The sequence below is a fragment of the Pristis pectinata genome, chromosome 1 (assembly GCF_009764475.1).
Source record: "Pristis pectinata isolate sPriPec2 chromosome 1, sPriPec2.1.pri, whole genome shotgun sequence".
Lineage (NCBI taxonomy): Eukaryota > Metazoa > Chordata > Chondrichthyes > Rhinopristiformes > Pristidae > Pristis > Pristis pectinata.
In genome coordinates, this window is record NC_067405.1 from 149,652,689 (window position 1) to 149,667,910 (window position 15,222).

The 15,222-nt window shown below is 43.5% G+C and overlaps 1 protein-coding gene across 1 annotated transcript in view; it reads right to left on the reverse strand.

Moving 5' to 3' along the window:
- The window catches only part of pomt2 (protein-O-mannosyltransferase 2), a 185,204-nt gene that overhangs the window by 82,178 nt on the left and 87,804 nt on the right, over positions 1 to 15,222 (reverse strand). Inside the window, exons 5-6 of the mRNA XM_052021379.1 lie at positions 13,944 to 14,103; positions 10,011 to 10,117 (exon numbers count right to left, since the gene is read on the reverse strand). Of these exons, the coding sequence (XP_051877339.1) occupies positions 10,011 to 10,117; positions 13,944 to 14,103 (267 nt within the window). The remainder of the gene's footprint in view (positions 1 to 10,010; positions 10,118 to 13,943; positions 14,104 to 15,222) is intronic.

The window sequence follows — 15,222 nt, forward strand, 5'->3', positions numbered from 1 at the left end:
ACTTGGCCTCAACTCTGCATTTCCATCTAACCACTGTACACTTTGCATCCACCCACCCTTCTCACCAAGAATCTACCTACCCATACCTTTAAAACAATCAAAGACTCTGCACCAACATTCTTTGAGGAATAGAATTCCAATAACTTACAACCCTTTGTGGGAAACAATGTCACTTCATCTCCATCTTAAAAGGGTGATACCTTGTCTTTAAACAATGATTCCTTGTTCTAGAATTTCCTATAAAAGGAAACATCCTCTCTATGTCCACCTCTCAGGTTCTTACATATTTCAAACATCAAGAAAGAGCAGAATCCTTGAAGTGCTTTCAAGAAATGGATAGTCTGTGGGATCTAAGGCAAATTGGTAAATTGAACCCAAAGTTGGTTTGGTAATGGAGATAAGGAGTGATGATGGAGAGCTGCTTTTGCCTGTGACCAGTGGTGTACCACAGGAATCGATGTCAAGACCCTTACTGTTTCTTATGTATATTAGTGACTTGGATGTAAATATAGCATAGCAGTTAGCACAAATGCTATTACAGCACCAGCAATCAGGGTTCAATTCCCGCCACTGTCTGTAAGGAGTTTGTACGTTTTCCCTGTGACTGCGTGGGTTTCCTCTGGGTGCTCCGGTTTCTTCCCACATTCCAAAGACATAAGGGTTAGTAGGTTAACATGAGTGTAATTGGGCGGCATGGGCTCATTGGGCTGGAAGGGCCCATTACCGTACTGTATAAATAAAGTTTTTTAATTACCAGGCATGATTAGTAAGTTTGCAGATGACACAAAAATTCATGGTATTTGTCAATAGTGAGAAGGGTTATCTCAGGCTACAGAACAATATTAATCAACTGGTACACTGAATGGAACAATGGCAGATGGAATTTAATCCCAATACGAGTGAGGTGATGAACTTTGGGAGGTCTAATAGCAGTAGGGCATACACCATGAATGGTAAGGCCCTAGGAAGTATTAAGGACAAGAGGGACCTTGGTATGCAAGTCCTTAGATCCCTAAAGGTGGCAGCACAGACGGAAAGGCGGTGAAGAAGGCACAAGGATTGCTTGTCTTCATCAGCCAGGGCATAAAGTATAAGAGCATACTAGTCACAGTACAACTGGTTAGGGCACAACTGGAGTATTGTACGCATTTCTGGTCACCACACTATAGGAAGAATGTGATTGCACTGGAGAGGGTGGGGAACAGCTTCACTTCACGTTGCCCAGGATGGAACATTTCAGTTATGAGGATCAAACAGGAGAGGTTGGGTTTATTTTCCTTGGAATACAGGAAGCCAATTAGGGATCTGTTAGAAGTAGACAAAATTATGAGCCTAGTTGTGGGATAAGTAGTACGAAACTTTTCCCCATGGCAGAATTGCAAAGGAGATTCACCAGGATGTTGCCTAGTTTAGAGGACTTTAGTTACGGGGAGAGATTTGATAGGCTGGGCTTGTTTTCTCTGGGGCAATGGAGGTTGACGGGTGACCTAATAGAGGTTTATGAGGGTTTGTATCCCTTTGCCTAGGGAAGGGGAGGCTAAAACAAGAGGGCAGATGTTTAAGGTGAGAAAGGAGAAATTTAAATGGGATCTGAATGGCAATTTGTTCACATAGGTGATGGTTGTACGAAAGAGCTGCCAGAGGACATGGTAGAGGAAGATACAATTACAATATTTAAAAAGTACTTGGATAGGAGAGTAATGGGCCTATTGCGGGCAATTGGGCTCAGCGCAGATAAGCATCATGGCATGGACAAGTTGGGGTGAAGGGATTGTTTCTGTGCTGTACAACTCTTATGACTCCCATACTGTAAAGGGATTAGATGGGATAGAGTTTGTCACGTGTTCAGGAAAGTTTCTGTAATCAATATGTAGAGGTCCCAGCTAGAGAGAGCGATACTGGATCTCCTCTTTGGGAACGAGACAGGGCAAGTGATAGAAGTGTGTGCAGGGGAACACTTTGGATCTAATGATCATAATTCCATTAGTTTCAAGATAATTATGGAGAAGGATAGGACTGGTCCTTGGGTTGAGATTCTAAACTGGAGTAAAGCCAATATTGAAGGCATCAGAAGGGATCTGGCAGGCTTGGATTATGACAGGCTGTTTTCGAGCAAAGAGATGCTTGGTAAGTGGGAGGCTTTCAAAAGTAAAATATTGAGAGTGCAGAATCTGTATGTTCCTGTCAGAATAAAAAGCAAGGCTAACAGGTCTAGGGAACCTTGGTTATCGAGGGATATTGAGGCCCTGGTAAAGAAAAAGAAGGTGGCGCATATCAGGTGTAGGCAGTTGGGATCAAATGAAGTGCTTGAGGTGTGCAAGAAATGCAAAAGAACACTTAAGAGAGAAATCAGGAGGGCTAAAAGAGGACACAAAGTTGCTTTGGCAGACAAGGTGAAAGAGAATCCCAAGGATTTTGATAGCTATATTAAGAGCAAAAGGGAAGCAAGGGAAAAAATGGGTCCTCTTGAAGATCAGCGTGGTCATCTATGCATGGAGTTGAGAGAGATGGGAGAAATCTTAAATGAAATTTTTGCATCCGTATTTACTCTGGAGACAGACAAGAGACAATAGAACTGAGGCAAAAGAGTAGTGAGGTCACGGACCGTATCCGGATTACGAAAGAGGAGGTGCTTGCTGTCTTCAGGTGAATGAAGCTGGATAAATCCCCAGGGCCAGACAAGGCGTCCCCCTTGGACCTTGTGGGAAGTTAGTGCAAAAATTGCAGGGGCCCTGGCAATGAAGGATATGGTCCTATTGCGGGCAAATGGAATCTGTGTAGATGGCCAAAAGGATTAGCATAGACATGGTGGGCCGAAAAGCCTGTTTCTGTGCTGTACAACTTTACGACTCTAACCAGGGGGCAAAGGTTCAGGCAAGGGTTTAGAGGGGATCTGAGGGAGAATTTTTTTTCCCCATACAGAGGGTGGTTGGAATCTATATCATGCTACCTGAGTGTCTGGTGGCGGCAGGTACTCTCACAATATTTAACAAGTATCTGGACAAGCTCTTGGAAGGCTACAGATTAATGGTAGTAAGTGATAGTAGGATAGCTGGTACTCGAAGGTTAGTAGGAACACAGTGGGCCAAAGAGTCTTCTTGTATTTTATGACTCTATGAAACAAGATTTTGGGGGTCTCAGTCCTAGGTATCAGGTCATATGCTCTCTATGGTCTATACAAAAGATTTAAAATAAGGTAAGATTTCTTTATTAGTTACATGTACATCGAAACACACAGTGAAATGCATCTTTTGCATAGAGTGTTCTGGGGGCAGCCTGCAAGTGTTGCCATGCTTCCGGTGCCAACATAGCATGCCCACAACTTCCTAACCCATACGTCTTTTTTTTGGAATGTGGGAGGAAACCGGAGCACCTGGAGGAAACCCACGCAGACACGGGGAGAACATACAAACTCCTTACAGACAGCGGCGGGAATTGAATCCAGGTCGCTGGCGCTGTAATAGCGTTACGCTAACCACTACATCTTGAATGTAGGGGATAAAATTAACTATTAATGTTTATTGGTATTTAAGAAAGGAGGGAGAGAGAAAACAGAGTTACTTACCTGTTAGCCTAACATTGGTACTAGGGAAAATGCAGGAATCTATTATCAAGAATGTTATAATAGAACACCTGAAAGAGAATAATATGATTGAGCAGAGTCAGTGTAGATAAGGGAAAAGAAAAGCACGTTTGACAAACCTATTGGAATTCTCTGAGGATGTCAATAGTCTCTCTTATCTGTAATTTATTTCCCTCATTCAAATCCACTTACAGTATATTATGAATAGCTGGAGACTCCTGCAGTAGAACATGGAGCATGGAATAGTACAGCACAGGAACAGGCCCTTCAGTCCACAAATTCTGTGCAACCACAATGCAAATTTGAATTAATCCCATCTGCCTGCCTGCACATGGTCTATAACCTGCCTGTTCATGTCCCTGTCTAAATGCCTCTTAAACATTACGGTTGTATCTGCTTATAACACCTCCCCTGGCAGTGCATTCCAGGCACCTGCCACTCTCTCTGTTAAAAAAAAACTTGCCTCGCAAATCTCCTTTAAACTTTCACTTTAAATCTATGCCCTCCAATATTCGACAATTCCACCCTGGGAAAAAGGCTCTGACTATCTACCCTATCTATGCCTGTCATAATTTTATAAACTTCTATCAGGTTACCCCTCAGCCTCCAACACTCCAGAGAATACAATCCAAGATTGTCCAACCTCATAGCTAATACTCTCTAATCCAGGCAACATCCTGGTGAACCCCTTCTGCACCCTCTCCAAAGCTTCCACGTCCTTCCTTTAATGCAGCTACCAGAACTGCACACAATACTCCAAATGTGACCAAACTGCAATATGACCTGCCACCTTTTATACTCAATACCCCGATTATGAAGGCAAGTATGCCTTTGGCCTTCTTTACAACCCTATTTACTCCTGTTGCCACTTTCAGGGAGCTACGAACTTGAACCCCAAGATCCCTCTATATGTCAATGCTCCAAAGGTATACTTTCCTCTTACACTTGACCTCCCAAATTGCACCACTTCACACTTGTCCAGATTAAACTCCATCTGCCATTTATCTGCCCATATTTCCAACTGATCTGTATCCTGCTGTATCCTTTGACAACCTTCCTCACTATCCATGTGTTATATGTAAACTTACCACTCAACCTACCTACACTTTCGTCCAAATGATCAAGTCATAGAGCTTTCTGCCCAGAAACAGGCCCTTCAGCCCAACTCATCCGTGCTAACCAATTTTATGTATAAATACACATATATAAAAAAAACACAACAGCGGTCCCAGCAGTGATCCCAACAGAGCACCACTGGTCACAGACCTCCAGTCAGAATAACAACCATCCACCACTAAACTTGTCTTCTACGGCCAAGCCAATTTTGATTCTAACTACCAAGTCATTGTAAATCTCATGTGCCTTAATTTTCTGGATCAGCCTACCACGATGGACCCTGTCAAAGGCTTTAATGAAGTCCATATATACAACATCCACTGCCCTTCCCCCATCAATCATCTTTGTCGCCTCCTCAAAAGATAAGACATGACCTGCCTCAAGCAAAGGCATGCTGACTATACCTAACAAGTCCATACTTTTCCAGATCCAGAAGTAGATCCTATCCCTAAGAATCTTCTCTAGTAATTTCCCTACCACTGTTGTAAAGCTCACCAACCTATCATTTCCTGTTTTGTCCTTATTTCCCTTCTTAAACAAGGGAACAGCACCGGCTATTCTCCAGTCCTCTGGGACCTCACCTATAGCTAAAAAGGATAGAAAGATCTCTGTCAAGGCCCCAGCAATCTCCTCTTTTGCCTCCCTGAATAAACTGAGATAGATCCTATCAAGCCCTGGGGAGTTATCCACCCAAATGTTCTTCAAAAGACCAAACACCTCCTCCTCCTTCTTGATATCAACATGTCCTAGAATAACAGCATTCCCTTCCCTCATCTCACTGTCCTTCATGAAAGGCCCGGATAGAGTGGATGTGGAAAGGATGTTTCCATTAGTAAGAGAGCCAAGGATCTGAGGGCACAGCCTCAGAATAAAGGGATGTCCCTTAGAACTGAGATGAGGAGGAATTTCTTCAGCCAGAGGATAATCTGTGGAATTCGTTACCACAGAGGGCTGTGCAGGCCAAATCATTGGGTGTATTTAAGGTGGAGATTGATAGGTTCTTGATTGGTAAGGGTCGTTAAGGGTTACAGGGAGAAGGCGGGAGAATGAGGCTGAAAAAAAAATCAGCCATGATTGAATGGCAGGGTAGACACGATGGGCCAAATGGCCTAATTCTGCTCCTCTATCTTATGGTCTTTATGTCCTCCTTCTTGCTGAATATCGATACAAAAACTCATTTAGAACCTCACCCTCTGACTCCAGGAATACATTCCCCCACTTTGTCCTTCTCTCTTGCTAATTACCCTCTTGTTTTAACCTATGCATAAAATTCCTTGGTCATCAAGGACAATTTATGACCCCTTTTTGCCCTCCTGATGCTCTGTTTCAGTTCTTTCCTGCTTCTGTGTATTCCTCAAGTAACCCATTAATAAACATCACCAATAGCTTGTTCTGGCCCAACCACATAGACGCTATGGCCAAGAAAGCACACCAGCACCTCTGCTTCTTCAAAAGGCTAAGGAAATTCGGCATGTCCCCACTGAACCTCACCAATTTTTATGGATGCACCGCAGAAAGCATCCCATTTGTATGCATTACAGCTTTGTATGGCAACTGCTCTGCCCAAGACCACAAGAAATTCCAGAGAGTTGTAAACACAGCTCAGTCCATCATGAAAAGCAGCCTCCCCACCGCGGACACTGTCTACAGTTAACGCTGCCTCGGAAAAGCAGCCAGCATAATCAAAGACCCCACCCATCCTGGGCATTCTATCTTCTCTCCCCTTACATTAGGCAGAAGATACAAAAGCCTGAAGGCATGTACCATCAGGCTCAAGCTTCTAACCTGTTACAAAACTCTTGAATGAACCTCTTGTACCTTAACAATGAACTCTTGACCTAACAATCTACCTCGTCATGGCCCTTGGACCTTATTGTATACCTGCAGCACACTCTCTCTATAACTGTAACACTATATTTTGTAATCTGTTGCAACACACACAGAAAATGCTGGAGGAACTCAGCAGGTCGAGTGGGGTTCCTCCAGCACTTTTTGTGTGTGCTACAACAGAATGCAAAATATAGTGTTACAGTTATAGAGAAAGTGCGCTGTAGGTAGACAATAAGGTGCAAGGGCCATGATGAGACGCTTCATCAGAACTGGTAAAGAAGAGGGCTGAAGCCAGAATAAGAAGGTTGGGGGAGGAGTACACACAGACAGGTGATAGGTCAGTCCAGGTAAAAGGTGAGTCCAGGTGAGATGGAGGATATGTTAGAAGCTGAGAGGTGATAGGTAGAAGAGGCAAAGGGCTGAAGAAGAAGGAATCCAGCAGGAGAGGGCAGTGGACCATGGAATAAAGGGAAGGAGGTGGGGAATAGATGGGCAGGTCATGAGGGCAGGGGAAGGGGAAAGAGAAGGGGGGGCCACAGGAATGAGGGAGGACAAAGAAGGGGGGAAGGAGGGAAAAACAAGGAGGGAAGAAGATGGGAGAGGTTACCAGAAGTTAGAGAGATCAATGTTGAGGCTGTCAGTTTGGAGAGTACCACGACGGAATATGAGATGTTGTTTCTCCAACCTGCATCTGGCCTCAACATGGCAGTAGAGGAGGCCTTGGATAGGCATGTCAGTATGGGAGTGGGATGTGGAATTGAAGTGGCTGGCCACCAGGAGATCCTTGCTTTTGCAGCAGATGGAGTGAAGGTGCTTGACAAAGCAGTCACCCAATCTGCGTTGGGTCTCACCGATGCTGAGGAGGCTGCACTGGGAACACTGGATGCAATAAGTGACATCCTCAGATTCACAGGTGAAGCGCTGCCTCACTTGGAAGGACTGTGTGTCTCCATTTTGTATTCTATTATTGTTTTTCCCTTGCATTACCTCAAAGTACTTATGTTTTGAAATAATCTGCATGGATGGCTTGCAAAGGAGAGGTCCTTAATGAATACTTTGCTTCAGTATTCACCAGAGAGAGAGACTTTGACGTTTGTGAGGATGGCGTAGGACAGCCTGATATGCCAGGGCATGTCGATGTGAGGAAAGAGGATGTGCTGGAACTATTGAAAAACATTAGGATAGATAAGTCACCGGGGCCAGATGGGATATATCCAAGGTTATTATGGGAAGCGAGGGAAAAGATTGCTGCGCCTTTGGTGAGAACCTTTGCGTCCTCACTGGCCACAGGAGTAGTGCCAGATGATTGGAGGGTGACAAATGTTTTTCCTTTGTTTAAGAAAGGGATTAAGGATAACCCTGGGAATTACAGACCAGTGAGTCTTACTTCAGTGGTGAGAAAATTACTGAAGATTCTAAATGGGCATTTAGAGAAGCATAGGCCGATTAGGGACAGTCAGCATGGCTTTGTGAGGGACAGGTCATGCCTCACGAGTTTGACTGAATTCTTTGAGGATTTGACAAAGGACATTGTTGAAGGTAGAGCAGTGGATATCGTATACATGGATTTTAGTAAGGCATCTGATCAGGTTCCTCATGGAAGGCTTATTCAGAAAGTCAGGAGGCATGGGATCCAGGGAAACTTGGCTGTATGGATTCAGAATTGGCTCACCCATAGAAGACAGAGGGTGGTGGTAGATGGACCGTATTCTGCCTGGAGGTCGGTGACCAGTGGTGTTCCGCAGGGATCTGTTCTGAGACCCCTGCTCTTTGTAATTTTTATAAATAACTTGGATGAGGATGTGGAAGGGTGGGTTAGTAAATTTGCTGATGATACAAAGGTTGGTGGTGTAGCGGATAGTGTAAAAGGTTGCTGTAGATTACAACAGGATCTTGATAGAATGCAAACCCGGCTGAGAAGTGGCAGATGGAGTTCAACCTGGATAAGTGTGAAGTGATACACTTCGGGAGATCGAATTTGAAGGCAGAATACAAAGTTAATGGCAGGACTCTTAGCAGTGTGGAAGAACAGAGGCATCTTGGGGTCCACGTTCATAGATCCCTCAAGGTTTCCACGCAGTTAAGAAGGCGTATGGAGTGTTGGCGTATGGAGTGGGCAAATACATTAGGGACATTTCTTTCTTTCTTTTTTATGAGACTTCTGGATAGACATATGCATGATAGAGAAATGGGGGGGCGATGTGGAAGGGAAGGGTTAGATAGAGCAGGATTAAATGTCGGCACAACATTGTGGGCCGAAGGGCCTGTACTGTGCTGTAGTGTTCTATGTTCTAAAACTAAGTTTTTCACTGTATCTTGGTACATGTGACAATAATAAACTAATACCAATACTGCCTCATACTCAGAAAAAAGACAGTTTATTCCTCCCATTTGTTTCTGGTCAGTCAACCAGTTCTCTCTTCATATCAGCACCATACCCCCAGCCAATTTTGCATGCTACTCCCTTAAGTAGGTCTTTATTAAAAGCTTTCTGAAAGTCTGCTAGTTACATCCTCATAAAATTCCTGACCATTTGTCAAGCACTGTTTCCCTTCCACAAATCCATGTTGACTTTGACCAATCCTGTCACTATTTTCCAAATGCTCTGCTATCTTGTCTCATAGTAAACTCTAGCATTTTCCCCACCATCGATGGGGAAACTCGTCTAGAATTCTCCTATGTTCTCTCTACCTCTTTTTTGATATTGGGGTTACATCTATGGACTTATTTCAAAGTCTAAAGAAAGTTGGAAAATGACCAGCAATGTATCCTCATTAGTGAGGATAGAACCAAACTATAAATTCAATCGGTTTGCTGATTATTTGTTCCCTCTAATAAAGTCTCTCATTTCTGATCATGGGGGACCTACACTTGTCTCACTAGTCTTTGTTCTCTTCGCATATCTGAAGAAGTTTTTACAGTCAGACATGCAGGCATAAACTGCCTTATTTTCTGAAGAGTTGCAAGTGAAATTGATCACACAAGATGGCAAGGTGTCTCAGTCAGCATCAGCAGTCAATGAGCTTATTTTGCTTTTATTGTGGCTATAGGGTGGGGGAGGAACCAGAGTAAGGTGAGATCCAACAATCACCTTTACCCTCATTTTCAGCATCATTTGTTAGCAAGTGTTGTGAAGTTAGATAGATTAAAGCCAAGCTATAAAATGAAACTAATGACAAAACTGCATTGATATTATCCTATCCAGCACAGATTTTTTTTTGAGTTGGTGTATCATGTGTTCATGCATCTACCTCTACAAAAAAGACAGCACGTAAACAGGTCTAAATAAGAGAAGACATCTGACTGCAGCTTGGGTAAAAGACAGCTGCTACTCTACCTGGAGGAGCTGAAGTAAGACTCAAGGACAAATGAGCAACCTCTCATCCATCATTCTTACATAGTTTCAGGCTAACACTTCAAAAAGGTCTCTGTTCAACTGGCAAACAGTTTAAGTTTGAACACAAAGTTGATCATCACTCACCTTTTATTCAAAACTATAAAATGAATCGCAAACAAGGTTGTGTAGAAGACAAGAGGCAGGAGAATGAGGCACAAAACCCGAGCTAACAAGTGTTTTCCAAATTCAACCTAGAATAAAATATACAATCAGTCAAACACAAAACCAGCTGTGGCTCTATAATCTTTTCTTTTCAAAAAATATTAATTCTGAGATACTGAACTGATTAGACTTTACAAGTGTAAGCTTTGAAAAACAGAACATACATGTACAGAACTTGAATAACTGATTTCAGGTCACTTATCAAGTTATAGTAACATATTCCTGAATTTGATTACTCACAGAAAATGGCCAAATCACAATCTTAAGTGCAGATATCGTACTCCTTCACCCACTTCCGCCACTCCATTCCCCTACCCCCTCACAATAACTGGTCACGTGAGCAAACACCTCTGAGATGGTCTGCAGGATGACCTTCCAAAGCTGAACATAAACTTTTCTTTAAAAATTGCTTTAACCATTTGGTCCATAGCTCACCTTCATATTACTATCCCTCTATCACTTGAGTGACTGTTTTCCAAAACACCTACTCAGTCTACGAGGATGACACTGAGCTTCCAGTTGCCTGTCACTTAGTTCTCCATCCTACTCCCATTCAGACCTTGAGTATGACCTCCTACACTACGTTAAGCTCAAGGAACTGCATCTCATCCTCCAGTTCAGTACCGCAATCAGTAAGGATAGGCAGCAACACTTCTGCCATGATTAACCTAAACACTGGTGTCTCACAAGGCTGTGTCCTCAGCCCCCTGCTCTACTCTCTGTACACTCATGACAGCATGGCCAGATTCTGCCCTAACTTCATCTATGTTTGCAAATGATACCACCATAGTGAGCCATATCTCAAATAACGATGAGTCCGAGTACAGGATGCCGATAGAGAGTTTAGTAACATGGTGTCATTACAACAACATTTCCCTCAATGTCAGTAAAAGAGCTGGTCATTGACTTCAGGAAAAGGAGCGGTGTACATGCACCTGTCTGCATCAATGGTGCTGAGGTCAAGAGGGTTGAGAGCTTCAAGTTCCCAGGAGTGAACATCACCAACAGCCTGTCCTGTTCCAACTGTGTAGACGCCATGATCAAGAAAGCACACCAGCACCTCTGCTTCCTCAGGAGGCTAAAGAAATTTGGCATGATCCCTTTCTATCCCAGCATCCTATCTGGATGCATCACGACTTGGTATGGCAACTGCTCTGCCCAGGACCGCAAGAAACTGCAGAGAGTTGTGAACACAGGTCAGCACATCATGGAACCCAGCCTCCCCTCCATGGACTCTTGTCCATACTTCTTGCTGCCTCAGTAAAGCAGCCAGCATAATCAAAGACCCCACCCACCCCGGACATCCTCTCTCTCCCCCCTCCCATTGAGAAGATTGGGCTGAAAGCACATACCACCAGGCTCAAGGACAGCTTCTATCCCACTGTTATAAGACTATTGAACGATTCCCTAGTATGATAAGATGGATTCTTGACCTCACAATGTACCTCGATTTGACCTTGCACCTTATTATCTACCTGCACTGCACTTTCTCTGTAGCTGTAACACTTTATTCTGCATTCTGTATTGTTTTCCCCTGTACGACCTCAATGCACTGTGTAATGAATTGATCTGTATGAACAGTATGCAAGACAAGTTTTTCACTGTACCTCGGTACAAGTGACAATGATAAACCAATTCCAATTTGGCACATTGCAGCCTTCAGAGCTCAACTGTGAACTCAGAAATTTCACATTATTAGTCTTGCATCTCACATTTCCAGCATTCATTATTTTCCCCTCTCTTCAAAGATATTTGAAATTTCATTTGTCTCATCTCATCTCAGAGCAATACAGCACAGGAACAGGCCTCTCTACTATATCTATGCTTCTTATGCTCTTATAAAAAACAACCCAAGTTTGTCCAACCTTTCCTCTCATTCATGTGCCCATCCAAGCCCCTTTTAAAAGCCCCCAATGAATTTGCCTCCATCAACCTATCAGGCATCGCATTCCAGGCATCCACCACTTTCTCGGTAAAAGACGCACCCCTCACATCTGTTGTGAACCTACCCCCTCTCACCTTAATTTCCTCTGGTATTGGATTGCTCAATAATGGGAAAAAGACATTGCTTGTCCACCCTATCTATGCCCCTCATAATTTTATACACTTCCAAAAGATCACCGCTCAGCATCCACCGCTCCAGAGAAAAGAGCCCGATTCTTCAGCCTCTCCTGATAGCACATGCCCTCTAATCCAAGCAGCATCCTAGAAAATGTCCTCTGCACCCTCTCTAAAGGCTCGACATCCTTCCTATAGTGAGGTGACCAGAAATGCACGCAATAATCTAAATGCGGCCTAACCAAACTTCTATTGAGATGCATCACAACTTCTTGACTCCTATATTCAATACCCTGATTAATAAATGCAAGCATTCCATAAGTCTTCTTAATCACCCTGTCTACCTGTGTAGCCACTTTGAATGGGCCATAGACTTGGACCCCAAGGTCTCTCTGCTCTTCAACACAGTTAAGGGTCTTGCACTTAAGAGTGTACTGCCTCTTGACATTATCCTACCAAGGGGCAACACCTCATATTTATCCAGGTTAAACTCCATCTGCCATTTCTCTGCCCATATCTTTTAAGGTGATTGGTGGTAGATGGAGCGTATTCTGCCTGGAGGTTGGTGGCCAGTGGTATTCCACAGGAGTCTGTTCTGAGACCCCTGCTCTTTGTGAGTTTTATAAATGACTTGGATGAGGATGTGGAAGGGTGATTCAGTAAGTTTGCTGGTGATACAAAGGTTGGTGGTGTTGTGGATAGTATAGAAGGTTGCTTTAGATTACAACAGGATATTGATAGAATGCAGAGCTGGGCTGAGAAGTGGCAAATGGAGATCAACCTGGATAAGTGTGAAGTGATACACTTTGGAAGATCGAATTTGAAGGGAGAATACAAGGTTAGTGGCAGGACTCTTAGCAGTGTGGAGGAACAGAGGGATCTTGGGTCCATGTCCATAGATCCCTCAAGGTTGCCACACAGGTTGATAGTGTTGTTAAGAAGGCATATGGTGTGTTGGCCTTCAATAGTCAGGTTATGGAGTTCAAGAGCTGCGAGGTAACATTGCAGCTCTATGGAACTCTGGTTAGACCACACCTGAAGTACTGTGTTCAGTTCTGGTCACCTCATTATAGGAAGGATGTCGAAGCTTTAGAGAGGGTGCAGAGGAGATTTACCAGGATGCTGCCTGGATTGGAGAGCATGTCTTATGACAATAGGTTGATTGATCTAGGGCTTTTCTCTTTGGAGGGGAGGAGGATGAGAGGTGACGTAACAGAGGTGTACAAAATAATAAGAGACATAGATCGAGTCGACAGTCAGAGACCTTTTTCCCATGTCAAGAATGGCTAACATGAGGGGGCATCATTTTAAGGTGATTGGAGGAAGACACAAGGGGGGGTGTCAGGGTTAAGTTTTTTTTTACAGAGCGGTGGGTACGTGGAGCACACTGCCGGCAGAGGTCGTGTGGGCAGATACATTAGGGACATTTAAGAGACTCTTAGATAGGCACATGAATGACAGAGAAATAGGCGGCTATGTGGGAGGGAAGGGTTAGATAGATCTTGGAGTAGGATAATACGTTGGTACAACATTGTGGGCCGAAGGGCCTGTACGGTGCTGTAATGTTCTATGTTCTATTTCTTCCATATTAACTCCATAGCCCACTGCTTGGTCTTCAGCCCTTGATGCTGAAGCAATTCAGGTGTTCATCTAAGATAGTTATTCTTCTGCTTTGCCACTTAAAATATTAAATAATACACTGCAATTGAAGAAGTTGCTCAGAAACATATCTTTTTATTAATAACATACAGGGTACAATTACCTATCTCAGAAAATGCTGCATGAACACATACATACCAGAGAAATGTCAAGGATTCCCAGAAGATGCCAGAGGTCACAGGCAGTGTTAATTCCAATGAGGAGGATCACAAAGATTCCAACAAATTTTACTCCAAGGGCTCCAGCAATATTAACTCCTGTCAGTATCAACCACTGCCACCAAGGTAGAGAGAAGGGCCTAGAAACATTTGGAGAACAATTATGGGACCATGCATATTTCAAATACTTAGCAAAGTTCGCTGATAATATGAAGCCAGCTAGGAAAGTGAGGACATGCAAGTGTGTTCAAAGGGATAACGATAGATTACAAGAATGGGCAAGAAAGTGGCCAAGTGGGAAAATGTGATGTTTTTCACACTGGTAGGTTTAGAATTATAAGAGTTATATTGCTTTAGGTTTATTATTGTCACCTGTACTGAGGTACATTGAAAAACTTGTCTTGTATACTGTTCATGCAGATCAATTCATTACACAGTGCATTGGGGTAGTACAGGGTAAAACAATAACAGTATACAGAGAAAAGTGTCACAGCTACAGGGAAGTGCAGTGCACGTAGACAATAAGGTGCAAGTTCATAACAAGGTAGACTGTGAGATCAAGAGTCCATCTCATCGTATAAGGGAACCATTCAATAGGCTTATCACAATGGGATAGAAGCTGTCCTTGAACCCGGTGGTATGTGCCCTCTGGCTCCTGCCTAATGGGAGAGGGGAGAAGAGAGAATGATGACCCGGGTGGGGTCTTTGAATATGTTGGCTGCCCCAGCTTATCTTGTTTCCTTATAATTTACACCCTCCAGTCCCAGTAACATCATCATGAATCTTTTCTGTACCCTTTACAGCTTAATGACATTCTTCCTATAGCTAGGCAACCAGAACTGCACACAAAACTCCAAGTGCAGACTCACCAATGTTTTGTACAGCTGTAACATGATGTCCCAACTCTTGGAATCGAAGCTCTGACTGATGAAAGCAAGCGTGCCAAAACACACCTTCACCACCCTGTCTACCTGTGTCTCCACTTTTAGGGAACTATGTACCTGTAACCTTCAGACCCTCTGTTCTACAACACTTTCCAAGGCTCTACCATTTAATGTGCAAGTCCACCCTGCTTTAACTTACTGAAATCCAACATCTCACACTAATCCAAGTTATTTTCCATTTGCCATTCTCTGGCCCACGTCCCAAGTTAGTCCAGTTCACTTTGTAAACTTAGATAATCTCTTCACCACCCACTAAATCACCAATTTTGGCAGTGTCCACAAACTTACTGACCATATTAATAACACTGTCATCAA